Source organism: Pan paniscus, chromosome 12, assembly GCF_029289425.2.
Source record: "Pan paniscus chromosome 12, NHGRI_mPanPan1-v2.0_pri, whole genome shotgun sequence".
NCBI lineage: Eukaryota > Metazoa > Chordata > Mammalia > Primates > Hominidae > Pan > Pan paniscus.
The window spans coordinates 72592560-72619253 of NC_073261.2; the positions used below are offsets into that span (position 1 = coordinate 72592560).

Sequence of the window (26694 nt, forward strand, 5' to 3'; positions counted from 1 at the left end):
AACCTTCCAAGGAATTCCAATCTGCCAAACAGAGAAACTTCCTGCTTTAGGCACCAGCAGAGACTGTGGCATGGCAGTCACTTTCTGTATTGTGGGCCCTTCTTCGTCAGTCATGTGAGAGATACTAGACAGGCCCACCGTGATTTGCTCACCTCTAGGAGTGAAGTGTTGTTTTATTGACTATAGTATTATCCTTCTACCTTGTTTTGTAGACTGGTCAAACAAATGGATTTTACAGAGGCTTATGCGGACACGTGCTCTACAGTTGGACTTGCTGCCAGGGAAGGCAATGTTAAAGTCTTAAGGAAACTGCTCAAAAAGGGCCGAAGTGTCGATGTTGCTGATAACAGGGGATGGATGCCAATTCATGAAGCAGCTTATCACAACTCTGTAGAATGTTTGCAAATGTTAATTAATGCAGGTAAAGTAAATTCAAGGTATGGAGGCTTTGCCTACAAACTGGATTAATAAAACATAAAAAAGTATAATACATAACTTATTAACAGTAGTATTTGTTTCCCTTTCTATAGTCATAAAATAACTGCCTGAATTTATTTATTAAGGATAGTAAGATTGCCTGCCTTGGATTCAATTAGTATGATACTCTAGTTGGACATCTTATACGGAAGTGCCTCTGTCTGGCCTCTTTTTATTGACTGACCTAGGTGATATGGGAGAAGTAGTCTGCTGTTTGAATTTAAGCATTTGGTAGTTACTGGTCATGTTTATTCTTTCTTCCTTTACCAAACAGAAAGAGCAATTGTACTGAAATTGAGGATGTGTTTTGATTGAATTAGTCTTTTTCTTTTTAAACACTTTTTAATACTTTTGGGAATTTTTACAACTACTTAGCATGAGACAAGATGCCTGCCTTCCTGATGCTTTTTCTTGTCAGAGGAAACAGATGACAAATATCTAAATAATTAAACAAGATAATTTAAAAAGGTAAAAGTGTTATGAAGAAAATAAAACAAAGTAGAGATAATAAAACAGATGGGATAGAGAAAAATGGTGTGCTACTGCACATCTCTTTACATCTCTGCATTCAGTGACTTCATGCTTGGGAACAGCCATGGTAGGAGTATTTACACCACAGAAACAAGCCAGTGCTACAAACCAGTGCTATAAACTGGGCTTTCTTCCCTCTGGACAGCTAGTTATTAAATGTTAACCAGCACACTACTGAGTGAAGGACATTGACTAAAGGCGAGATTCTGACATTTAGTAGAGAGGGGGTAGGAAGAAAACAAATGGTGACTGAGCATTGCTTTGTGATAGTCATTGTGCTACATGCTCAATTTATCTTCTTTATCTAATATTTATAAAAGTGGTGTTAGAGGCAGTATTATCCTCATTTTATTGGTGAAAAGACCAAGGCTCAGAGAAGTTGACTTGTAAAAGGTTACATAATAAACTAGGGTATTTGATTTGAACCCATTTCTCTGACTCTAAAGCCCTTTTTTTCTTCTCATACCAAGCTTCTAACATTTAATTGAATGAATTTATAGCATTCAGTTAAAATGAGGTTGACTATAATACTCTGCATTGTAACACACAGAACCAATTTCGTTTCATTGATCGTGGAAATTCAGACCCTCTTTCCTGCATACTTGTCATCACCAGGTATAGGTCCTTAAAATGTAAACTTCTGGGTCCATAGCCCATCAGAACTACTAATTTGTTACCTGCTGGACGGGAAAGGAAATAATCTTTACATTGTTTTTGGTAGTGGTAGCTGTTTTGTTGTTGTTGTTTTGTTTTTTTCTTTTTTTTTGTCTTAACAGGTAAGAGATGGTAAGGCTAAACTTCCTAAATCATAATGCAGGAAATTTGTCATGATTGTTTTTAAAATCACATGTTCAAGTGTCTAGTGTCTATTATAGTTGAGTGTTTGAAGATACTGGAAAAATATATGTTATTCCTCTAATTTCAAACGCTTAAGATATGTTTTCAGAATCTGTTTGAAGTTAACTATAAAGCTTGAGTTCCCAAACTATTTGTGGTAACAAAGACATGAGTTTGAATATCCTTTTCTAGGCAAAAAGCTCATTTCCAATATACTGTTACATCTCTTCTTCATATCGGAATAGTGTAGTTTATGTTACAGATTTTTTTCATCTGCTGAGTAAACTTGGGCATGCTTTTGACTAAAGGCATTTGAACTGGCTGTTAAATTCATTTCTACAGTTGTCCCGCCATATCCACAGGGAATTGGTCCCAAAATGTCCACGGACACCAAAATTCATGGATGCTCCTCAAGTTCGGCAGTCTGCCCCGAAGATAGGAAAATGTCCTATACACACATACAAAAAGTCAGCCGTCTGTATCTGTGGGTTCCACATCCTACAAATGCTATTATCTTCCATCCCAGTTGGTTGAATCTGCAGGTGCAAAACCCATGGATACAGAAGCCCGACTGTATTTCCTTTTTTTCTGAGACAGAGTCTTGCTCTGTCGCCCAGGTGGGAGTGCAGTGGTGCGACCTCGGCTCACCACCACCTCCACCTCCCAGATTCAAGCGGTTCTCCTGCCTCAGTCTCCCAAGTAGCTGGGACTACAGGTGCACACCACCAATGCCTGGCTAACTGTCTCACTTTGTTGCCGAGGCTGGTCTCAAACCCTTGGCTCAAGTGATCCTCCTGCCTTGGCTTCCCAAAGTGCTGGGATTACAGGTGTGATGCATCACACCTGCTGTCTTTTATTATATAATTTTCCTACCTCCCTGAGGTTTATCTAATATTAATACACTGTCAGAGATTCCTAAAAGATAATTAGTGCACCCAAATAAGAAGGTATGTAGGCCTACACAAATAAAATGGAAATATCTAAAATGATTAGAAGAGTTTTGCTTCACTGTCTCTTCAATTTAGATTTGGAATCCATTCTGAGTATCATACATGGTCTTCTGACTCAAGTTGGAGAAGAGCATTCAAGTGTGGTGTAGATTACATAGAAGTTTAATATGCATACATATTTTTGTATTTCTTATGTATCTCATTTTAGTTTTCTGTTTAACATATTAGCACAGATAACAAATTTGCTTGTCTTCTCTCCTGTATTGGAGGTTGGGTGTAATGGGTGTTGAGATTTTATGAAGCTTGTCATCCTGGAGGGCAGTAATGATCTTCACTGACAATTAATGCCATTCAATAATAAGTCATTTGCTGACTAAAAGTCCCTTAAAAATCTTATAATTATTAAGCATATAGCTAAAAAATACTTTTATTTGGCTAATAAATGATCTAGCTCATAGTATTTTTTATTAGTTCATGTTAAATAAGAAAATATGCACTAATACTGGGCACAGTAACAGATGCGGGAGTTCCTTAGACAAATAAATCATTGTAGCACAGCGATTAAGAGTTACGGTCAGATGGACCTGAATTCTAGTGACTCTACCATTTTATTGGTGTGACTTTGGACAGGTTTTTTAACCTCTAAGTGGTTTAGTTTTTTCATCTGTTAGATAGAAATATTCCATTGTTCCAGCTCAGGCCAGAAACTCTGGGCCATCATTAATTCCTTTCTTTTTCTCATATTTCTCATCTAGTCAGTCAGCAAATTTGTGTATGTGTATGTCTATATTTGTGTGTATGTATACACACACACACACAGTTAGATCACTTCTCACTACCATTAATACCTTGTCTGCGTTGCTATAATAGCATCTTAACAGATCTTCTCTATCTGCCATTGCTCCTTCTGCATCCTATGACAGACCACCCTCAATATATTAGAGGGATCATTTTAAAATGCAACAGACCAAGTCACTCTTCTGCTCTCTTGAGTGAAAACACTTTTGTATAGTATTTCATGGTAGAGATGTAATGTAATTTATGTAACCATTCTTCTATTGATAGATATTTTGTTTGTTTCCTAAAGTTTTGCTGTTATAACTAGTGATTCAGTGAACATCCTTATGTATATATCTTTGTCTACATGGTTAACCATTTCTGTAGGATGGAGTTTTAGAAGTGCAATTACTGTTTGATAAGTTAGAGTTTCCTGGAGAAATAGAACCAATAGAAAATATATAGATAGACAAGAGGAGATTTACTGTGGGAATTGGCTAATGTAATTATGGGAGCTGAGAAGTCCCATCATATGCTCTCTGTAAGATGGAGAACCAGGAAAGCTGGTGGTGTAACTCACCCTAAGTCTGAAGGCCTGAGAACCAGGGGAAGTGATAGTGTAACTCTCAGTCTGAGGCCAAAGGACTGAGAACTGGGGTGTGGGAGGCCACTGGTATAAGTCCTGGAGTTTGAAGGCCTGAAGATCAGGATCTCCAGTATCCAAGGGCAGGAGAAGATGCATGTCCTAGTTCAAGAGAGAATGAATTCTCCTTCTGCCTTTTTTTTTTCATTTGCAGGATTAATAGAGTGAAAACAGAGCCCCCATACAACGGGAGGGGACTCAAAGGGGGTTGCTGCTCCCTGCTCGAATGCCTGAGTTTATATCCTGATCATTGTCCCTCCCTCTGTGCTCTCAGGCGATATATGATTTGACTATTTCTTTACCTCGTGCTGTAGCCTAATTTGTATTTTAGTGAGCCCTCTTTTCTACCTGATTGGTCAGGTGTGAGCTGAGTTACAAGCCCCGTGTTTAAAGGTAGGTGCGGTCACCTTTCCCAGCTAGGCTTAGGAATTCTTAGTCGGCCTAGGAAATCCAGCTAGTCCTGTCTCTCAGTCCCCCCTCTCAACAGTAAAACCCAAGTGCTGTTGGGGAGGTTGGCCGACGACTGCTCTTAAGTGCTTCCTGCTGTATTGGGGCATAGTAGGGGTCGTGCAGTTTAGATTTCATCAGGAGTGCCTTCAATGTCATTAACATCGGAGCATGGGCTAGCAGGCTGTTCCAGGGGTCCACGGTAGATCTTAGTCATGGACTGCATCTGGGGTTCCATTTGAAGAACAATTTGTAGTTTTACAGCTTTGATTCTGGAAGAGACAAACTTAACAAGGAGGTTAAAGATACAGGGATTGAAATGTAGGCCTGAAGTGCCAGGGATTATTTCTTCAGCACACTTCACAGGCCCTGACTATCTGCTTGATAGTTTTGAAAAGGCCTGGTCCAGTAAATAATGATTTGGCCATCTGATGGGTGCTATCAATGCCTAAGTGAAAGGTCTAGTGAAGGGTTTTAAGTAATTTCCATTGGTTAGCTGCAGGCAAAAGTATTTTTCCTTCTTCAGTGGCTAGCCATCCTGAGGGGAAGAAGCTATGTACTCTTGAGGTTCCCCATTCTATTTCTTCTGCTGAGTACTGGGCCTTGGTTTCCTGGAGGGGATTACCCCATACTAGGGGTCCTTCTGTAAGCATTTCTAATGGAGGGTCCTACCTTGCAACTCTTTTGGCTTCAATATCCGCTTGGCGGTTCCCTTCTACTTCTTTTCTTTTCTTTCTGGTGACCCCGGCAGTGTAAAACTGCCACCTCTTTAGGTTTCTGTAGAGCCAAAAATAATCTCCTAATGTCTTCCTGATGTTTGATAGGTATTCCCTCGGAAGTTAGGAATTCCCTTTCTCTCCATATTGTTGCATGGGCATGGAGAGTTAGGTAAGCATACTTAGAGTCTGTATATATATTTACCCTTTTTCCTTCTCCTAATTCTAGTGTATAACGGCCCCTGCTTTTCCTAGGATGTCTCCCCCTAACAAAGGAGTGGGGCTTTCAGGCATAATTAGAAAGACATGTGAAAAGAGTAAAGTTCGCCAGTCACAACTTAGTGGCTGGGAGAAGTATATAGTGACTGCCTGTCCTAGGATCCCCTCAGATAGTGACAGATCTGGAGGACAGTTGTCCGGGACAGGAGAGTAAGACTGAGACAGCTGTGCCAGTGTCCAGGAGACAGTTAACCTCCTGGCCCTCAATGATCAAGCATACCCGGGGCTCTGTGAGGGTGATGGCGTGGGCTGGTGCTTGCCCTGGACACCCTCAGTCCTGCTGCTGTATCATCTATTATAGGTTATCAATTATAGGTTAGTGGCTTCTGACTCAGAGGACCTTCGTCCCCTGGGGCAGTGGGCCTTCCAATGATTCCCTTGACATAAGGGGCATGGACGAGGGGGCGGCTTATTTCTATTCGGACAGTCTTTTTTAAAGTGTCCTTGTAAACCATACTGGAAGCAATCCCTGTTAGGCATTCGATTTGCCCAGCCTTTCCCTGTTCCAGAGCCTTCAAAGTCCATTTGCCTGAAGACCATGACTAAAGTGGTGGCCTTTTTCTTATCCCGTTTATCCCGTTCTGCCTGCTCCTCCTGATCTTTATTATAAAAAACTGAGGTTGCCAACTTCAGTAGGGTTTCTAAGTTTTGCTCCGGGCCTAAGGCGGACTTTTGAAGTTGTGTTCTAATGTCTGCAGCTGACTGAGTGATAAACTTATCCTTTAAGATTAGTTGGCCCTCAATAGAGTCATGCGACAGAGAGGTATGCTTTCTCAAAGCCTCCCTTAGTGTCTCCAGAAAGGCGGTAGGATTTTTCTTCCTTTCCCTGTGTTATAGTGGACATCATTGAATAATTCATAGTCTTCCTCCTAGTTTTCCTTAGCCTTCTTGCACGCAAGTTAGCAAATGTCTGTGGAACCAATCTCCATGTTCTGATTCTGCGTCCCAGTGAGGGTCTACACTGGGAACTGCCTCCTGGCCTGTGGGGAATTGTTCTCTTTCTTCTGTTGTCATCCTATCATTGACCTGACTGAGATACCAGAGATTGCCAGACTCTCTGGCTGCAGTTATGGTGGCACTTCTCTCTTTTGTGGTTAGTGTCTGATCTAGCAGCAACATTATATCTCTCTATGTCAGATAAAAGCATTGTTCTAACCCTTGTAAAACATCAATATAGCCATCAGGGTTATCTGATAATTTACCTAGGTCTATTTTAATTTGCTTCAAGTCTGACAGGGAAAAAGGTACATACACTCTGGGCGGAATTCTCCAGAATACATCTTAGGGGCGTTTTTGCCTTGGGGGGAACGTGTCCCATCTGAAAAAAGAACATAGGGATGCCAGCACCTCTAGTCATTTTCCAATGAGCATTATCCCAGAGGACTAGAGCGTCCTCTGTGGTCCTAGTGCTTATTCCTTTCCAGGGTGTATAACTACCCATGGACCTCTGCTTATCGGATTAGTTACACTCACCAATGTAGCAGTCCTGCACCCCTTTTCCCACCTTTCTTGACCACAGAGAAAGGGGTCCGGGCTGCTGGATTCTAGTGGTCCTTTACCAGCATGCCCAATATTGCTTTTGCGCTCAAGGGTGAGTTCTAGAGCTGGGCTGGGTTCCTGAGTATTTTATAACAACCCAGCTGCCCCATCAAGATGCGTTCCCATAAACAACAGTTCTTATGCAAATTCTTTTCAGAGAGGGTGTAGGTAACCTTTTGAGTTAGGATTGAGGTAGAGTTTTTGCCCACTAGGGCCTTTGTCCTTTTCCCTTGTAGGAATACGCCCTAATTATCAATCTTAAACTTTTTGTTGCCCTGGATTAAGTCCTTGCCGGTACGAAATTTGAGAGATGGATCCTGTTTATCCCATGTGCCTTTTTCCGTGGGTTACTGGGTTAAGGATTTTTGATAGGAAGGCTATGTGTTGTCAGTGGTCTCAGTGTTTTCAGGCTATGCCCTTGTTTACACTGACAACAAGGTAGTATTGGAGTGTTATAGGGTCACAGAGAAGACCTTCAGTTATCAATTATAGGTTTTAAATTTACCCTGGCTTTTAAAGGAATAGGGTGCACTGTTTTTTCTTTACTACTTCTATCTCTCTTTTTCTCTCTCTCCCTCTCTTTTCTCTCTCTCTCTGTCTCTTCTCTCCTTGAGTTACTTAATTCGCTTTCATCCTGATCTATTATGTTGTCATAGACCCAGTTCCAGTTGTTAAAGTACTGGGTCATGAGTTTCAAGGCCCTGGCCAAGGAGCCAAGGCTTGGAGATTGTATTGCAGAGGGATAAGCTGGGTAGAAATCAGGGGAGGAGAGCATCTTACATGATGGGAGAGCAATCCTCCTAGCCATTTACAAACTTGGGGCCCTGGCAAGGGTGGTGGGGAATGGGTCCCACATAACTGCCCATGTTGAGAGCTGTATATCTAAACTGGGACACCAGGGACAAGATTCCCTGGGTTCATAGCCTAGATGCCTAAGGACACAGCATAGAACTTCCTTAGATCCCTTTGGAGATACAACTTGCTCTAATACTTGGGAGAGGAAATGAAGTCTGAACCATTAGTACCTAGGAGGCAGGGATCGGAGGAAGTAGATTCAGAAGTAAGGAGAATTTTGGGCTACACTTTCAAGAAAGTCATGGTCGGGACCCAGGAGGTATGGGTCAGAAGGAAAGGTAGGGGTGCATGCATGGGCGACTGTTGAGTAGAGACTTCGGCTGCGCCATGATCTCAACCAGCTAACGCCGGGAGTTCGGGACGACACCTTTCTGCCTCTAGTCGGCCCTCAGCCTCCCCAGTAAAATTGAAAGCAGAAGCTGGTTCCAGGCAGACCAACGCTCCCAACCCAGAAGGGTTGGACGTTGTTAGAAAGCCCTTTCCCAGATAGCCTCACACCTGAGTCTTAAGTCTGGCGGCCACACTAATTATTTTTAACCGGCTGACAGGTGCCTGGTATTTTCCTCCAATTCTAAGGAAGGATAGGACAGAATAGCAAGCGAAAGTGGTCCAATATTACCGCTTTTGAGGTCCCTTCGTGGTCACCAAAATGTTACTAGGGGGTCCTTGTTCTTAGAGCTCCTAAGATGGTGGTAGGCTGCTTCCAAGATGGTGGCAAGCCTCTTGTTCTCTGACCTCGGGTTCTTGACCTCACGGATTCCAAGGAATGGAATCTTGGGTCATGCGGTGAGTGTTACAGCTCTGTTCAGCTCGATTAGGATGAACCCCAGGCACTTAGCCTGTGCAGGAACAATGGTGAGCCTCTAGCCCGACTGGGAGTGGCAATGGGCGCCGCCTCGCTGGATCAGAAGTGCAGTGGACACCTTGCCAGATCGGAGGGGTAGAAGTCAACAGCGGGTCTGCGACAACGGTGATCAGTGTGGACGGTGAGTGAAAGCTCAGTTTGAACTGGAACAAACACGGACCAGAGAGTGTGCAGTTGCAAGATTTAATAGAGTGAAAACAGAGCTCCCATACAATGGGAGGGGACCCAAAGTGGGTTGCCTGCCTTTTTTTTCTTTTAGGTCCTTGAAGGATTACATGATGCCCGCCCACATTGGTGAGGGCAGGTCTTGTTTATTCAGTCTGCTGATTCAGATGGTAATGTCTTCCTGAAACGTCTTCATGGATATACCCAGAAATGTTTTAGCAGCTATCTGGGCATCCCTTAACCCCGTCAAGTTGACATGTAAAATTAACCATCACCATGCCAAGTTAAAATATTGATAGATACTACTAAATTGTATGCTATGTTAATCAGGATTCTTTCAGTACTGAGCGAAAGAAACCTAGTTCAAACTAGCTTAAGCAAAGAAAGGGAATGTAGTAGCTCAAGTAAATGTAAATCTGAGTGATGGGTCTCTTCAGAGACTGCTGGATTCTACTATTAGAATGATGTCGTTAGACAGGCAGGATTTCCCTTTGGAAGTTCTAGACTTACCTTATTTTTATTTTTTTAATTAAAAAAAATTTTTTAAAGAGATGGGGTCTTACTCTGTTGCTCAAGCTGGAGTACAGTGGTGTGATCATGGCTCATTGCAGCCTCCAACTCTTGGGCTCAAGTGATCCTCCCATCTCAGTGTCTGGAATAACTGGGACCGCAGACATATGCCATCACATCAGGCTAATTTTTTTATTTTCTATATTTTGTAGAGGTGGGGGGGGGGGGTCTTACTATTTTGTCCAGGTTGGTCTCAAAACTCCTGGCCTCAAGTGATACTCCTTCCTTGGCCTCCCAAAGTGCTGGGATTACAGGCATGAGCCACTGCATTAGGCCTTGCCTTATCTTTAAAGAGCTCTTTATGTATTCTGGATATTAATCCTTCGGTGTTATATGTGTTTCGGGTATTTTCTCGTCACTTTTCTTAACAGTGTCTACTTTCTTTGTAATGCCTTTCAACCTCTTCCTCTTCACTGACTTCTTCTATGCATCTTGTGTGCATTATGAAGTCTCTGCTGAGGGTTATCTGAGAAGTATGCACATAATACAATTCCTTGCATTGTGGAAATTATTTTATATATAACCTTTTCTTATAATACCTAAATAAAACATAGTAAGATGATATAAATTGTGTAAATGGTGTGGCGATATAATCTTGACATTTATTACACTTGTGATTGGCACATAGTAAATTTGTCATCAAATTCTGGCTCAGCTGTTGAGAAATATTCTGGTCTTAATACTTAACCTATCTCCTCTACTGAAAACCTTGTGGTTTTACTTTCCCTGTTAGAGTTTGCAGAAAACAAAAATAACGGTCTATCACCCATTACTACCACTTTTATAAGAAGTAATAGACAAGTTTATTATTCATAAGTAAAAAGACACTTTGTGTCAGTAAACATAGGGTGTGGTTCCATTGGCAGTGTTTGGGCCAACTCTTGTCATTGCTACACAGGCGTCAGTGGCTGGCATTGGTTCAGCTGAGGTGGCTCTAATTCTCCAAGTATTCCCAGGAAATAACTCACAAGTTGTGAAAGACCTGAGGTGCTCATTGTGTTTGTCCATTAAGAATGTCTTTAATACCCACACCATTTAAAGTTTCAATAAGTAGTTGAGAAGGAGAAGCCACTTTGCCTTCCTTTGAGGGTAAAGAGAGATTAAAGCATTAAAAACAGTGAATAGGATGAGCCATTTCTTTTTCAAGAAGCACCTCTGTAGAGAAGGGAAGAGAGTGAGAAGGTGGTGGTTGATGGTCCAGTACAAGGTAGATAAGATCCCTTTGCTAAAACTCATGTATCAGTTTAAGGAAAGCAGTTTATCTTTGGAACTTTCAAAACTAATTTATAGTGGGTGGTGAAAATTTTCTTAAAATGATACTTTGGAGACTTTACCAAATGTGTAACAACTTTGACAGTACTTAAATTGCATATCTATCTGCATTTGTATTTTACAAAAATTCAGACTATATACCTAATTCTATTGAACCCTATTGAGAGTTGGTCCAGCTAATTTATCCTCGTTTCACTGTTATGGAACCTGAGCCTCAGAGAGTTTTAAGTAATTGGCCCGAAGTGTAACCCATATTATTTCTAGCAGAGTCAAAGTTGCAGCCTAAATCCAACTTCAAATGTTATCTTCCTGGTCCAGTGATTTTAAAGTTAGCTTAATATATTTTTTTCTATAGGTAAAATATTTCAAGATCTCAAGTTAGTAGTAAATTGACTTCAGTATTTCTCACCTGTGTGAGAAGTGCCTTTTATTTTCTTTACTTCATATATAATCACACAGGAGATTTTATTTCCTTTTCCCAAGATTAGTGTGTATGCAAGTCACTAAGGGTGGCTTGCACTCCAGAAGTGGGAATTAAACTCTACTTCCTTGATGGAGTAGTCTTTACATAAATTATTTGGAATTCTTCTACATGGGAGATTTATCTCTTCTCTCCCGTTAATTTATATATTTAGTCATTTATATCTGCATGAACTCATTGTTACTTATTTTATACCTGTACTTTAGGTTACAATCCAATACAATGTAATTTATTTTGTTGCTCATATTGTTTTGGTCATAGGATGCCCTTTCAGAGTGGCTCCTGTTGTCTCTTTTGCATGCCCCCATTGTTTGTTTTTTGAGCACGTTTTACTTTTTGGACCTACAGTATGCTCCGACTCTTTGTATGTTTCCCACCTCAGCCTTAGAATCAGCCATTTTCATAAGAGTGCTGGTTTCTTTTACGGGAGAATGATAGTGAAAACCAAGATGTAAGGCCAGGCATGGTGGCTCACGCCTGTAATCTCAGCACTTTGGGAGGCCAAGTCGGGCAGATCACCCGAGGCCAGGAGTTTGAGACCAGCCTGGCCAACATGGCAAAAACACATCTCTAGTAAAAAAAAAAAATACAAAAAATTACCCAGGTGTGGTGATGCGCCTGTAATCCCAGCTACTCGGGAGGCTGAAGCAGGAGAATCGCTTGAACCTGGGAGGTGGAGGTTGCAGTGAACTGAGATCGCGCCACTGCACTCCATCCTGGGCCACACTGTCTCAAAAAAAAAAACAGAAAGAAAGAGAGAAAACGAAGATCTGAGGACTGAGTGTGCTTGTTGCTACTGGACTGTCATTGATTTTAAGCCCTTTCAGCAGACAGATCTAGAACATATATTTATATATTATAACCCATGTATATATACATCTATAGTTGTTTCCGTGTCTAGCCATCTGTATCTATATTAAGCTAAACATGAATTCATACTGATGTCTGGACTCTACTCCAGAACACATGGTTCATTCTAGCCTTCCCTCTTTCCTTATATGTAACCTTCCTCTCCAACAGTAAGAAACCTGGCCCCCAGATCTGCCATCTGTTTATTTATTTGTTCTTCGTATTCATGTAGAGTGGTTTCAGAATTGTTAATCTCTACTCCTAGAAACAACTTTACCAACTAGACTATAGTGTTTATGTGCAGTTCTTTTTGTCTTTAGTCTTACAGTTTTCAGTCATAGCATCATTTATCAAAGTTATGTAGACCAGTGTCTTTTTTCTCTATCTCTCAGTGTGGTTATGACATATATTTGTAATCCAATTAGATTCTTTTGTCACAGTCTGCATGCTATCCTAGGATCACCCTTCCTTTTACCTCCTGGTTTATTTTTTTTTTTTTTAATTGCGTACATTAAGGTTCACTCTTTCTGCTGTAAGGCATAATATTTAAATGGTCAGGATTAAACTTTATGTCTTTTTTTTCTTTGTAAGCGGAGGAGAACATCTTTTCTACTTTACAAGAGAAAGTTCCTTGGCTTCTGTAATGTAACACCGGTCTAGGTCTCCGACCTTTTAGTGACCATCTTTCTTAGTCTCTTACTGCTTCTGTTGATTCCTTTCCCTGTTGGGTGCCTTCCTTTCTGCATTTGTACCAGGAGCACATTACTTTACTTTTTCTAACTTTAAGACATGGTTTAATATATAGTAAGTCTAGGCACGCTTCAATGCTTGTGTTGTTCATTTTTCTAAATTATTTGTTACTCTTACCTGCCCTACTGATAGAGAGAGGAGACAGCCAAATGCTGCCCAGGTCATTGTGCACAGGGGGCTTGCCTAAACATGCCCATGGGGGCGGAAAATTCCGTGCCTTAACACGTGCACAGAAAGGGAAATAAATCAATGTGGAGTGGCTCAGAATAAGGGGCTGCCTGTGCACTGGAAGAATGGGGTGAAGCCACTGGGAATTCTCACCTTATGCAGTGGGGAGGAGCCTGGCCTCTTCAGCTCATGTGTGGTGGTCTGGTATTCAATCTTTGGGGTGGGAACCTGTTGGCAGGACCCCCTTTTTTAGCTGAGAGCTTTCTTTTAATAAATTCTGCTCTCCTCACCTTTCAGTATGTCCACATGCCTAATTTGTCCTGGTGGTGACACAAGAACCTGGATTTTAGCTGAACTAAGGAGCAAAAAATCCTGCATCACTACCCTAGACTTATCAACTTGAGTTACTTTATCAAGTATAAAACAAGCAAATAGCTCTACTGGCATTTTTATTAGAATTGTATTAAATTTATTAATTATTTTGGGAAGAATCAGCATCTTTATAATATTGAAATTTCCCATTTAGGAGCCAATCTACTGATGTCAATTATCTATATATGTCTTTGTGTTCCTAGGTTTTCATGTCATTTGTATTCACAAAACTGTCAGGTTAATACATGAAATAAGGGTCATGTCTGACTAATCTCTGACTAATCTCAATAAACTACTTTGAATAAGAGTCAACTTCTGACTAATCTCTGAAACCCTATTTCTGTGATATGTCCTTTTAAAATATGACTACTCTATCTTGCCCTTTAGTTGTGCATCTGTGAAGTTTGAGACTGTTTTCTTTGAATATATGTACTTAGAAGCTGTTACTGGGATATCATGGCTTAATCTACTTGTTTCATCAGTGAGTTACAATGACAAGAATTACTTAAAATAGATAACTAGTTAGGAGCATTTGTTTCAATTCTGACACTTCAAGAAAATGTTTAAGTTTTTTTTTTTTATTTTCTGTTTAGTTTATTCCAGCTGTCAGAAATGTCTTCACCCTTCACTTTAGAGCCCATTTTTCTATAATGGGCATAGAATTTTATTGTGTAAATATTATTTGTATAATTTGAGTGTTACCAGAACCTTGACGTTTTCATGACAAATACATTTCGGAAACTTTAACTCATAAATTCCTTATTATATGTCACTGGTTGTGTTAGAGTGCATTTTATTCTTTTAGAACTGCAGTTTTCATTAACTATTAAACCATAGTCTTAAGTTAGAAAAGGAGTATTTAAAACTGCCTCATGGTATCAGTTGAGTACAAGGAAGTAATGGTAAGAGATCAGACCATTTCCCTTATAGAAATTTAAAAATAAAATAATAAAATTGATGAATATTTCGATAAATTCGGTTTAAGCAAATATATAGTGCTGCATCCTCCTCAGATTATTGCTTTTGTTACCTTTCAATTTCTGCCCCTCCTCTTCCCTTATTCACCAAAAATTAGAGAAGAGAAAATGGGAGCTAGTGGACAGGATTTGTGTATTAAGAATACCAAAGAGCTGTTCACAGTGGGATCTCTGTAGAACTTTTTCTTGATTTTCTATAGTTTTAAATGGTAAAACCTGTCATTTATACATTACTTATATTTTAATAGTTCATTAAATTCCTCTTGGAATCTTTGCTTTTTAAAACCAGGAAATAGAAGTAATACCTTCTAGTTGATGGGCTTTGATTCTTCCACAGATTCATCTGAAAACTACATTAAGATGAAGACCTTTGAAGGTTTCTGTGCTTTGCATCTCGCTGCAAGTCAAGGACATTGGAAAATCGTACAGATTCTTTTAGAAGCTGGGGCAGATCCTAATGCAACTACTTTAGAAGAAACGACACCATTGTTTTTAGGTAAGTATGCTATTTGTGGTGCAGATGCAATTTTTCATCATTATTATTTTTTTGTTAAACTAAGCTTAATTTTTCCTTCAGCTGTTGTGCTTATAGTATGTTCTTTTGGCAACTATCATACCACTACTTCCTTGATTTTTGAAACTGAAAAGATATTTTTAAAGGTTTTGCTCTTGTTTTCTATTCTTGGGTGGTAGCTTCTGGGACTTTGTTTATTTAAAGTTGCAAAGTCTGTTTTGAATTGTAGGCACCATCATTGTTCTCAGTGTAGTTCTGAAGACCAGGTATCACTTAAATTGTAGCAGTAGTTGCAAGGTTACCTGTGAATGCTTTATGTTTGCTTTTGCCTTTTCTTAACATTAAAAAATTAAGAAGCTTTTATGGAAGAAATCACCAGCTAATACTTTAATGCCAGTTAATGTGTTGCCTGTATGGATCTGTTTTTTAATTCAGACCTCTTCCGTTACAGACTGTTTTTTAATTCCTTAAGGACGACAGCCAAATTCTAAATGGCTTTCTTCCAATAACTGTCTTTTTTCTTCTTTTCCTCCTTTTTTCTATTCGATTCTATTTGTCTTCAGGGACATTGTGTCCCATAAAGTTTAGTGGAACATGAGAAAATTGAGTCAGTGAAGCGTTTGGAATAGAATCGGTGCATCTGGACTACAGTTTTGGTCCTGCCACATGTAATTTGTATATTTATTTATTTACTATATGTTTCAGTATCCTCACTTATAAAATGAGAGTAATAGTACCTATCTAGTCTTTGTTATTGGTCTGAGAATGAAATGAGTTGTCTGTGAAAGTACTTTTTTTCCTTGTGGACTTAAAAATATTACTTAAATTTATGTACTTTAGTAAAATTCATTCTTTTTAACATAACAGTTCTGTGAGTTTTGATGTATTCATAAAATTCTGTAATGACAACAATCAAGATATAGAACCATTCCATCACTCCTCAAAATTCCATCATGCTGCCAATTTTTAATCAATATTTTCTTCCCTCCCCCCAGCTCCACTCCTGACAGTGACTGATCTGTTCATATATATGAATTAATATACACCATATAGCCTTTGAGACTGGCTTCCTTTAGCTGTCATGATACTTTTGAGATTCATCCATATTGTTACATGTATCAATAATCCATTTCTTTTTGTTAGCTGAATCGTATTCTATTAAATACATGTGATTAAATAGATGTGATACAGTTTATCCATTTATCAGTTGGATATTTGAGTTGTTTTCAGTGTTTAGTGGTTACGACTAAATCTCCTATAAACATTTGCAGACAGGTTTTGTATCAATATAAGTTTTTATTTCTCTTGGGTTAATACTTAGGATTGGTATGACATATGGTAAATATATGTTTAACTTTGGGAAACAAGTTGGAAGTTTTTTTCTACTGGTTTGCATTTCCTTCAGTAATGTTTGAGACCTTTAGTTGCCCCATATCCTTGCCAACATTTGCTATTGCCAGCTTTTTCTTTTTCTCCCTTATATCTTAGTAATTCTAATGGAGGTTTAGTAGTATCTCACTGTGGTTTTTATTTGCATTTTCCTAATTGCCAATGATGTTGAGCATCTATTCATATGATTATTTTCCATCTTTCCTTTTTCATCATTACTTTTGTATTTAGACGTTTTGTTTTGAAATAATTTCAGACTTATGGAAGTAGTCAACAACAGTACAAAGGGTTCCTTATATACTTTTCACCCAGATTTTCTTCTTTTGCCAGGTTTGTCATTTAATTTCCTTCTTTGTATTTTTTTTAATCCTTTTGAGATTAAGTTGTAGACATCACGCTCCTTTAGTTCTACTTCAGTGTGAACTCCTAAAAGCAATAAAATTCTGACTACCATATGATGATCATAATCTTATCAGGAAGTTAACATGGATAGAATAGTATTATTTAGTCTACAGCCCTCATTCAATTTTTTCGTGAATGTCTTTTATAGCAACAGAAAAAAAGATTTTGGTCCGTGATGAATCCAAGATCACGTGTTATATTTAGTTGTTATGTCTCTTTGGCTTCCTTTAATTTGGAACAGTTTTTTAGTCTTTTATGATTTTAAGTTTTTTAAGAGTTCAGGTCATTGATTTTGTATAATATCCTTCGATTTGGGTTTGTCTGATGTTTCTTCTTGATAAGGTTCAGGGTTTGTGTTTCTGGCAGGAATACCACAGAAGTGCCATGGTATCTTAGTGCATCTTACCAGGAATAATATGACACATTACTAGTAATGTTAATTTATGAAAGTACTTTGAATATGCGAAAAGTATTTTACACGTTTCATGGAAGCTTTGGTTTAATGTAGCTTGGGTTTCCTAGAGGAGTGATTGCTTTTTTATATTAAGTTTCTTTTTTCCCCTGCACCTGCATTTAACCTACTTTGGATATTCTGTACAACTACAGAGGAAGCATTTATTGAGGCTCAGCTATACGCAATCTCCATTCTAGCTGCTTTCCTCAAGAAATCGTCTACGTGGAGGAGTAAAAAAGGTGATTTTACAAGTTTGAGATTTTAAAAGGGAGAATAATTAGTCACCCTTGAATGACAGAAGACTTCATGTGCAGAGTGCTGTATTAACAGTAACAATAACATTTATTAAGCAGAGTGTATACTAAGCCTTGTGTGGGTGTTTTACATGAAGCAGATAATTGGATCTTCACTGTGATTCTGAGACATGTACTATTATTATTCCCACTTTTACAGGTGAGGAAACTTTAAAAAGACTGGATCTAGGAAGAGAAGAGCTATCTTTGAATCTTGATCTTGCTGTTGTCTGTGTTTTGGGTAGAAAACTGATTCAGTGAACTATTAAAAACATGTTTATTGACAAAAGGTTTCCTAATCACATACATTTGCGAAACACTGTGTGCTATATCCCCCAGTGTAGAAAAACATGAAGACATTACATATGTGACTTATTGTGCCCACCCTGTCTGAAGTATCCACTGATCTCTTTATGCATTCTCTTTTAGTGTCTTCATCACTGACTCCAGTTAATTATTACTCCCTTCTTTATTTACTGCCCCCTTCACTAGAAAGAATGTTCCATTAAGGCAGGGATTTTATTCATCTTGTTCACTGTTGTAACTCCCAAACTCAGTTTAGTGCCTGGTATATGGTAGGTGTTCAGTAAATTATTTGTTAAATAAAAGAATGAAGGATTCTGAGAAGACCTCTCTTAAACAACATTTGTTTATCGCAGAGCTTTGAAACGTATTTGACTGTACTGTTCTTTCAGTCTCGTTGTCCAGCCTGGAGTGCAATGGCACAATCTCGGCTCACTGCAACCTCTGCCTCCCGGGTTCAAGTGTTTCTCCTGCCTCAGCCTCCCGAGTAGCTGGGATTACAAGCCCCCACCACCACGCCTGGCTAATTTTTATATTTTTAGTAGAGATGGGGTTTCACCATGTTGGCCAGGCTAATCTGGAACTCCTGACCTCAGGCGATCTGCCTGCCTCAGCCTCTCTAAGTGCTGGGATTACAGGCATGAGCCACTGTGCCCAGCTGTATTCTTTTTCTTTATGGAACATTTAGGAATACCTCCAGGAACATTGATATTCCATGGGACTATTTGAGAAATGCTATTCTGGCCACATAGTTTACAGTTTCAAATTATTATTATTATTATTAGAGTCCCATTTATGAAATTCAGTATTGTGCCTACTTTTATTAGTATTTGGAGAAAATTAGAGATGCATGGTTTTTAGGGGTTTATATTTCAACATGTAGTTAACTTGTACTTTTTTATGTTAATGAAGCAAGGGATGGGAGATAATTCAAACCAGTAAATAACTTTAAATCACTTATTTTTAGTAGTAGAATTTATTTTGTTTCTGTGGCAGTGAATTTACCATTTTGTAAATGGTAAATTTGTATTGACTAAGAAATAAATCTTTTGTATTGACTAATACAAAATACCGTGCCTGGCCAATATAGTATTTAAAAAAAGTAAAGTAGAGCCTTAGTGTTTGTAAAAACATAATGTGGAAGGGCCAGGTGTGGTAGCTCACACTTGTAATCTCAGCACTTTGGGAGGCCGAGGCGGGCGGATCACCTGAGGTCAGGGGTTCGAGACCAGCCTGGCTAACATGGTGAAACCACGTTTCTACTAAAAATACAAAAAATTAGCTGGGTGTGGTGGCACATGCCTGTAATCTGAGCTACTTGGGAGGCTGAGGCTGGAGAATCACTTGAATCCGGGAGGGTGGACATTGCAGTAAGCCAAGATTGCGCCATTGCACTCCAGCTTGGACAACAATAACTCTGTCTCAAAAAAAAAAAAACAAAAAAAACCCCAAAAAACAGTGTGTGGAAGAATGGGCATGTATACATTGGTGTTGTGTGTGGAAAAAATAGGAATGGACATATAACTCTTTAGTTAGATAATATGGGTGTCAGTGTCTTCTCTGCATCATGAATAATAGGACAAACTTTAGCACTCTGCCTTGCTCACCTTTACCTTTTTTTATTTTTTGACGTAGGGTCTTGCTCTTTTGCCGAGGCTGGAGTGCAGTGGCAAAATCATAGCTCACTACAGCCTCAAACTATTGGGCTCAAGTTATCCTCCTGCCTCAGCCTCTTGAGGAGCTGGGACCACAAGCACCGCCACCACACCCAGCTAATTTTTTTTTAATGTTTAATTTTTGTAGAGTTGGGGTCTTGCTATGTTGCCCAGGCTTGTCTTCAAGCGATCCTCCTCCCTTAGTTTCCCAAAGTACTAGGATTACAGGCATGAGCCACTGCACTTGGACAATCTTTTTATCTTTTAAATAACCATATAGTGATTCCTGCTTCAGTCTATAATGGAAGAGTTTTAAAATTAAAACAAAATCCAAAATAATTCAAGGTTTGTATCAAACTACAAATAATTTCTAGATGAGGAAGAATAGCTGGACTAGTTGGACTTAAAGTGAGAAAGGAAGGTTAACCTGTCTAGAATAGCTTCCTTTCCCATCTGTAGAGTTAGCTTCCAAAACTGAAAATTTGGAATATGTTGTTTGAGGTATTTTGTTTCTCTCCCTCAAGGGAAGCTATACTCTATTACATGTTGTAGGATCTGTTCTGATGGCCCAGTTAGCACTAGCCTATTGCTAGAGGCTATAGAATATAAACCCAGAGGATCTAGGGGTAGAAAGTGAATATGGAGCTATGGAAATCTCCCAGGTGACCGGAAAAGTTGTTGACATGAGAGGTGTGTTGGATCTGATTATGATTGAACATAAAGCTAAATGGAGGGACTCTGGAAAGTCGACTGCTCCACTGTTTGTAATGGGACTATCTTCTTTACACAGAGCTCACCAACATTTTAATAAAGATGAGCTTTAAAAGGGAACTCTTCAACTTAATGGCAGTAGGAATCAAAATGAGAAAACCTCACGAGAAAGGGGAAATTCAGGGAACATCTCATCTTTCTACATGAATATTGTCCTTCCAGAACATCTTTTTGCTAGCACACAGGTTAGAGTTTATTTTTTAACAAGGAGTCTTGCTGCCTTATTTCTTTTCTCTACCCTTGTCTTGTCCTTCCCCTGCTCTCTTTCCCTTCCCCTTGCTCCATATACACATAATAAATATTCTAAGGGTAGGTAAAACTGCTTTGGAAATAAAGATATTCTTGTTGATAGCTATAATAAATTCTTAGTGAAAAATCCAGCTAATATTTAGGAAATAGATTTCCTTTTTATTTTGTTATATTTAGAAAACATTGCTAAATTGGAGGCTCAAATCCAAACCAGTGTGATTTCATAGGACACTCCATGGGAACTGCATGGCATGCGCTTTTGGCTTTTGATGGATGGTTTTTCATTTTTTGTTTTTCTGAGTTTGCTTATTCTGTGTAATATTTAATAAGAACAGAATGTTTTATAAATAGTGTTGGGTGAGGCTGCCTATTTCAATATTTAACTGTAAAATGTGTCATACTTCAGCTCACATAGCATATGCTTTAACTTTGACTGTGCTGACATATTCTAAAATTGAACAAACCACCATGTGATTCACTTTTCATTAGTGTCTTCATGGATAAGTGATCATTCATAAGGCTAATTTTTGATGTGCTATGAATTTTGTGGTTTCACATTCATATCTCTTAATATATATTATGTTAATAAAACTTTGCTTTGGAGGTTTTTTTTAGATTTTTCAACTGGAAGATTAATCTTCAGGGATTGTCATGTAAGCATTTTTACTTGAGGACATGTTCTTTAAAATACGGGTTTGAGTTTTCTTAGATTAAAAGTATGGAGTTTACTAAAAGTTACATTTAAAAAGTGTTAATTTCATGTTCTGGTTTTACTTTTGTTTCTTTTTTTAGTTTTATGGTTCTTGATACAACTTTATATTATACCTATGTTTTATTTTTTTTAATTTTTTAATTTATTTTTTTGAGACGGGGTCTCGCTCTGTCTGCCCAGGCTGGAGTGCAGTGGCACGATCTCGGCTCACTGCAAGCTCTGCGTCCCAGGTTCATGCCATTCTCCTGCCTCAGCCTCTCAAGTAGCTGGGACTACAGGCGCCTGTGACCACGCCTGGCTAATTTTTTTTTTTTGTATTTTTAGTAGAGATGAGGTTTCACCGTGTTAGCCAGGATGGTCTAGATCTCCTGACCTCGCAATCCACCTGCCTCGGCCTCCCAAAGTGCTGGGATTACAGGCGTGAGCCACTGCGCCCAGCCACCTTTCTATGTTTTAACACAATGTCTTTTAATTACTTTTTTTTTTTTTTTAGACAGAGTCTCACTCTGTCACCCAGGCTGGAGTGCAGTGGTGCGATCTCTGCCCACTGCAACTTCCACCTCCAGGGTTCAAGGGATTCTTGTGCCTCAGCCTCCCGAGTAGCTGAGCTTACAGGTGCCTGCCACCATGCCAGGCTAATTTTTGTACATTTAGTGGCGATGAGGTTTCACCATGTTGGCCAGGCTGGTCTCAAAATCCTGACCTGAAGTGATCTGCCTGCCTCGGCCTCCCAAAGAACTGGGATTACAGGAGTGAGGCACTGCACCTGGCTTTTAATTCTTTAATGTAAGCAATTATGAAACTAGGATATTTATTATCTTTCTGGTTTTACCTTCATATCATTAAATGTATTTATATAATGTGTTATTTTATTAGTCACATTTGATTAATAGATTTAAACCTCCAGCTTTTAAAGTTGAGGAAATCAGTATCCTTATGTTGTTCTTACATAACTCTCTTTCTCCCCCCACTTTTCCAACTTTTGTCAGTTATATTTGCATTGTTAGTGGGAATAACATTTTGCATTTTGTTCTGGCATCTTAAATGCATCATTTAACTTTATTCTTAGTTCCACGGTTAAATAGCTTAGAAGTTTATCACCAGTTATTTTGGCATGTTTTTTCCAGCCTTGTTTGGTTAGCTAAATAATTCCTTTAACACAGTCCTTTAACAGGACCTATGGCAATACTATTCCCTGAGTTTTTACATGTTCAAAATTGAATAATTTGGCTGGGCGCTGTTGCTCATGCGTGTATTCCCAGCACTTTGGGAAGCTGAGGTGAGAGGATCACTTGAGGCCAGGAGTTCAAGACCAGCCTGGGCAACAGAGTGAGACCACCCCATCTCTGCAAAAAAAAAAAAAAAAAAAAAAAGGTAAAAAAATTGAATCATTTAAATTGAATAATGATTCAAACTTGAACAGCAGTTTGATCAGGTACAAAATCCTTGAATTACATCCCTTTCCTTGAGAACTTTAAAAATGATGATCCATTCTGTTCTAGAGTTGAAGTCTGAAGCTAGCCTAATTTTCTTCTCTTTTTGTGAGAATACTTTTGCATGTCCATTCCTTATCAGTTTTCTCTGACACAGTGTGTGCCCTTTCAATATGTAGACTTGGATATTTTAAATTTTAGTTAATCTTTCTGGAATTATATCTTTAAATATTTGTCTGTTCTGTTATTATGGTGGTGTTCTTGGGCCAGCGTGTTTACATGTTGGTATCTTATCTGTTTTCAATGTCTATTGTTTTTTCTCTATTTTTCTTTCTCTGTGTTTTTGTTTTACTTTTCCTGTTTTTTTTTTTAAGCCTCTATGTTCCTCTTCAGAAATGTCTATTCTGTCTAGTGTTTCTTTCAATTTCAATTGGATTTTTTTATGATTGTTTTTGCTTTTCCCAGGTATTTTCTGAATTCAGTTTAAATTATATCATTTCCTGTCAGCCATTTTTTTACTGAGCACTTGTATTTCAGTGTTGGTGCTGTTTTCACAGAGACAATTGCTTCCTTAACTTCTTTTTTAAAATTTACAGTTGTAGATTTAGCTACAATTTTGCTTTGGTTTGTGGTAATATTTTTCAGATGAGAGGTTTTTGCTTTCTTTTGTTGTTGGTCTATTGTTTTTCTATAACTTTTCTTCCTTTATTCTTGTATCTTTGTATGGATTTGTGCTGGTACCTTTGTGATAATTCATCTTGGGAATATGTGAGTTTTTGCTCAATTGGCTGCTTTCAGGAGGTTTATAATAGGAAGGAGGTAGAGGCACATTCCATATTATGGAGTTTTCCTTTAGACTCAGGATTTTTGGACATGAATTCATTTAGCTAGTATCTTTTACTAGCCATTGGGGGTTGGCAGCTGTGGGATTTTTGCAATACAGTTTCCCATTTGTGGTAGCAGAGATAGACCACTTTGTGTGATTCTTTTTTTGGATCCAGTCCCTCTGATTTTCGGATTTCAACTGGTCCAGAGAAGTTCCTGCTGCTAGCTTGTGCATTTTTTCCTGGTACTTAGTTTTGTTCCTCAGAGGGAGCCCCTAACCTTTGAGAAGTGTTCTTTGCTAGCTTTTTCTTAGATGTGCAGCTGACACATCTGTCCTCTTTCTCCCACAAGTACCCAGGATTGATCGTCATTCTTTTGGAGCCCCTTTTACAAATTTTGATCTGGAGTTCAAAAATCTAAAACTAGAATTATAGTTTTACTAAAAATGGAGAGTGTGTTTTTATTTTATTTTTCTTGCTGATGTTGGATTAATTGCTTTTGGATGATTTCTAAGAAAAGTAAAGGGAAATGCCTATATTGTGCTACAATATTAAAATTGGAAGTCCATATTCATTTTTAAAGTAAAACAAAAATTCTCGATTTCAGTATTTTTGTAATAATTTGAATTCTAGTATATGGTAGCAATGAATAGACCTAGATAAAATCTCCCTCAACCCCAGTCCATACAATACAATCTGTGTTCTAGTTAGATACCGTAGAGCAGTGCCACTCAAAATGTCAGTCGATTTATATAAGAAGCTTGAACCATTATATAAATCAATATATTGGTTTCTTCATCAAGGAAGTCCTGTCTCAAGGAAAATGTCAGCTAAAATAAAGTGTGCTTAGGGACATACTTGTTTACATTCTGTTCAAAACTTCTTACCTTGTTGAGGACTGATAACAATTTGCACATTGACAGCCAGTTTGTGACAATGTTGAGTAGCCCTGCTGTACAGCATGCCATGCCTTTGTGGCTATCAAACTGGATTGTTACATGGTTAATGCAATTGTCTCTTCATTCTTCATGATTACTAATGCCATTGGCCAACTAATGATATGTGATTATCATTGGTTAGTATGGCTAAAATGGAAATGTTGCTCCTACATAAATAGGACTCTTTGGGATTAAGGATAGTCTGTCCATACACTTTTTCTTTGATAGGGAACTCCCAGAATATTTTGTTTCTCCAAGCCTTAGTATGGGTAATTCTTACAAGGTGGATCTAGTAAGGAGAATACTGCTGTATGAATGCTTCAAAAAGTTGAATAATTTCTGAAAGTAGTAGAATTACAGTGTTATAGCCCTAGAAGAAGGTGTAAGTTTAGGGATGTGTTATCTAAATCAAATGTTTCTTGACTCTGCTGCTGGGGAGACATATGGAAAAATAAACAATATATAATAGGATAGTGGAATTTTAGCTTTTTGTCTTTTAATACTTTCATTTGATTGAAGGATGTATTTTTCTGGATATGGTCTCTGATGTCTAATTGGCCATTAGACTTCTCCCTGTCTGTTAGAAACCATGAGAAATGTCAGTGATAACGTGGATGATTGGATTGGGATATTCGCCACAACGTTTTTGTTATATCCCTAACATAATGAGTTTTGCCCAGAAGATCATGGTTTTTCCCATCAGTATGCATCTTTAAGATTGTTAGCCACTGGGCAGACATGAAGAAATTTATAAGACAGAAATATAACTTTTTAGTACTACATTTCAGACTAAAGATTTTAATAATTGTTCTGCTGTCTTGGTTATAAGTAAAGTGCTGGAAAAACATAAACTTGAGGATACATAGAATAAATGGACAACACTGGAAAAAAAAAAATTCCTTTGTCATAGCAATAATGGAGTTTCTTTTCTAGTGCCACCAGATGTCAGTATGAACACAGGACCAGAGAAATACTGCAGGAGATAAATGTTCTTACAAATGTTCCTTTTTTGGTTCATGAAAGAGGTGGGGGAAAAAAGTTTTACATAAACTAGCTATACAATGAAAAAATAATTTTACTGTTCAATTGTATAGAAAAATGAAATGCATAATGGAGAACAGAGTACATGTAGAACTCAAAAAAGTAGAGATACAATTAAAAATTCATATATAATTCAAATGTAAAATTGAATATATAGATGATCTCTGCATAGCCAGCCAGCCTGCTGCTATAACTGGAGGAGATGGACAGCCTGTGGTTAAACTGTTCGTTACAGACTTACTGACCATGTCATTTTTTAGAATTATTGTCAAAATCTGAGCCTCAAAATGAAAGACTAGGCTGGGTGTGGTGGCTTATGCCTATAATCTCAACATTTTGGGAGGCTGAAGTGGGAGGATCACTTGAGCCCATGAGTTCAAGACCAGCCTAGGCAACATAGCAAGACCTTGTCTCTACAAAAAATGGAAAATGAGCTGTGTGGGTGGTGCATGCCTGTAATCCCAGCTACTCATGAGGTTGAGGTGGGAGCATCGCTTGAGCCCAGGAAGTTGAGGCTGCAGTGAGCCGTGAATGTGCCACTGTCCTCCATCGTGGGTAACAGAGCAAGACCCTATCTTAAGAACAAAACAAAACAAACAAAAAAATGAAACAGTATATTTTCTAGCTAATAGAGATAAAACTCACCTCACTGTAATTTTCATTTGGTACAAAATTGTGTTTATAATTGTAATTTGTTTTTTTTTTTTCTTACATATTCTTTTTTATTAATATTTTTTCTTTTTCATTTCAGTACAGGAAGTTTCCACTGACTTACCTTCAAGCTCACTGATTCTTTCCCTGCCCTATTCAGTCTATTGATGAGACCATCAGGGGCATTCTTCATCTCTGTTTTAATGCTTCTAGCATTTACTTTAGATTTTCCATGTCTCTGCTTACATTAACATCTGTTCTTGCATGTTGTAGATTTTTTTTTTTCATTACATCCCTTAACATTTTTTTTTCTTTCTTTTTTTTTTTTTAATTATACTTTAAGTTTTAGGGTACATGTGCACATTGTGCAGGTTAGTTACATATGTATACATGTGCCATGCTGGTGCGCTGCACCCACTAACTCGTCATCTAGCATTAGGTATATCTCCCAGTGCTATCCCTCCCCCCTCCCCCCTCCCCACCACAGTCCCCAGAGTGTGATATTCCCCTTCCTGTGTCCATGTGATCTCATTGTTCAGTTCCCA

General features: G+C 38.5%; 1 protein-coding gene across 11 annotated transcripts in view; it reads left to right on the forward strand.

Annotated features, from left to right (window-relative positions):
- The window catches only part of ASB3 (ankyrin repeat and SOCS box containing 3), a 192521-nt gene that overhangs the window by 94019 nt on the left and 71808 nt on the right, over positions 1–26694 (forward strand). For 9 of the 11 annotated variants that reach the window (XM_057301308.1, XM_034953132.3, XM_055107944.2 and 6 more), the window contains 2 exons: positions 213–421; positions 14858–15016. In XM_057301308.1, the coding sequence (XP_057157291.1) occupies positions 226–421; positions 14858–15016 (355 nt within the window). In that variant the 5' untranslated portion in view covers positions 213–225. Of the gene's footprint in view, positions 1–212; positions 438–14857; positions 15017–26694 lie in introns of those variants that run through there. The other 2 variants (XM_055107950.1, XM_055107949.2) reach the window with 2 other exon arrangements.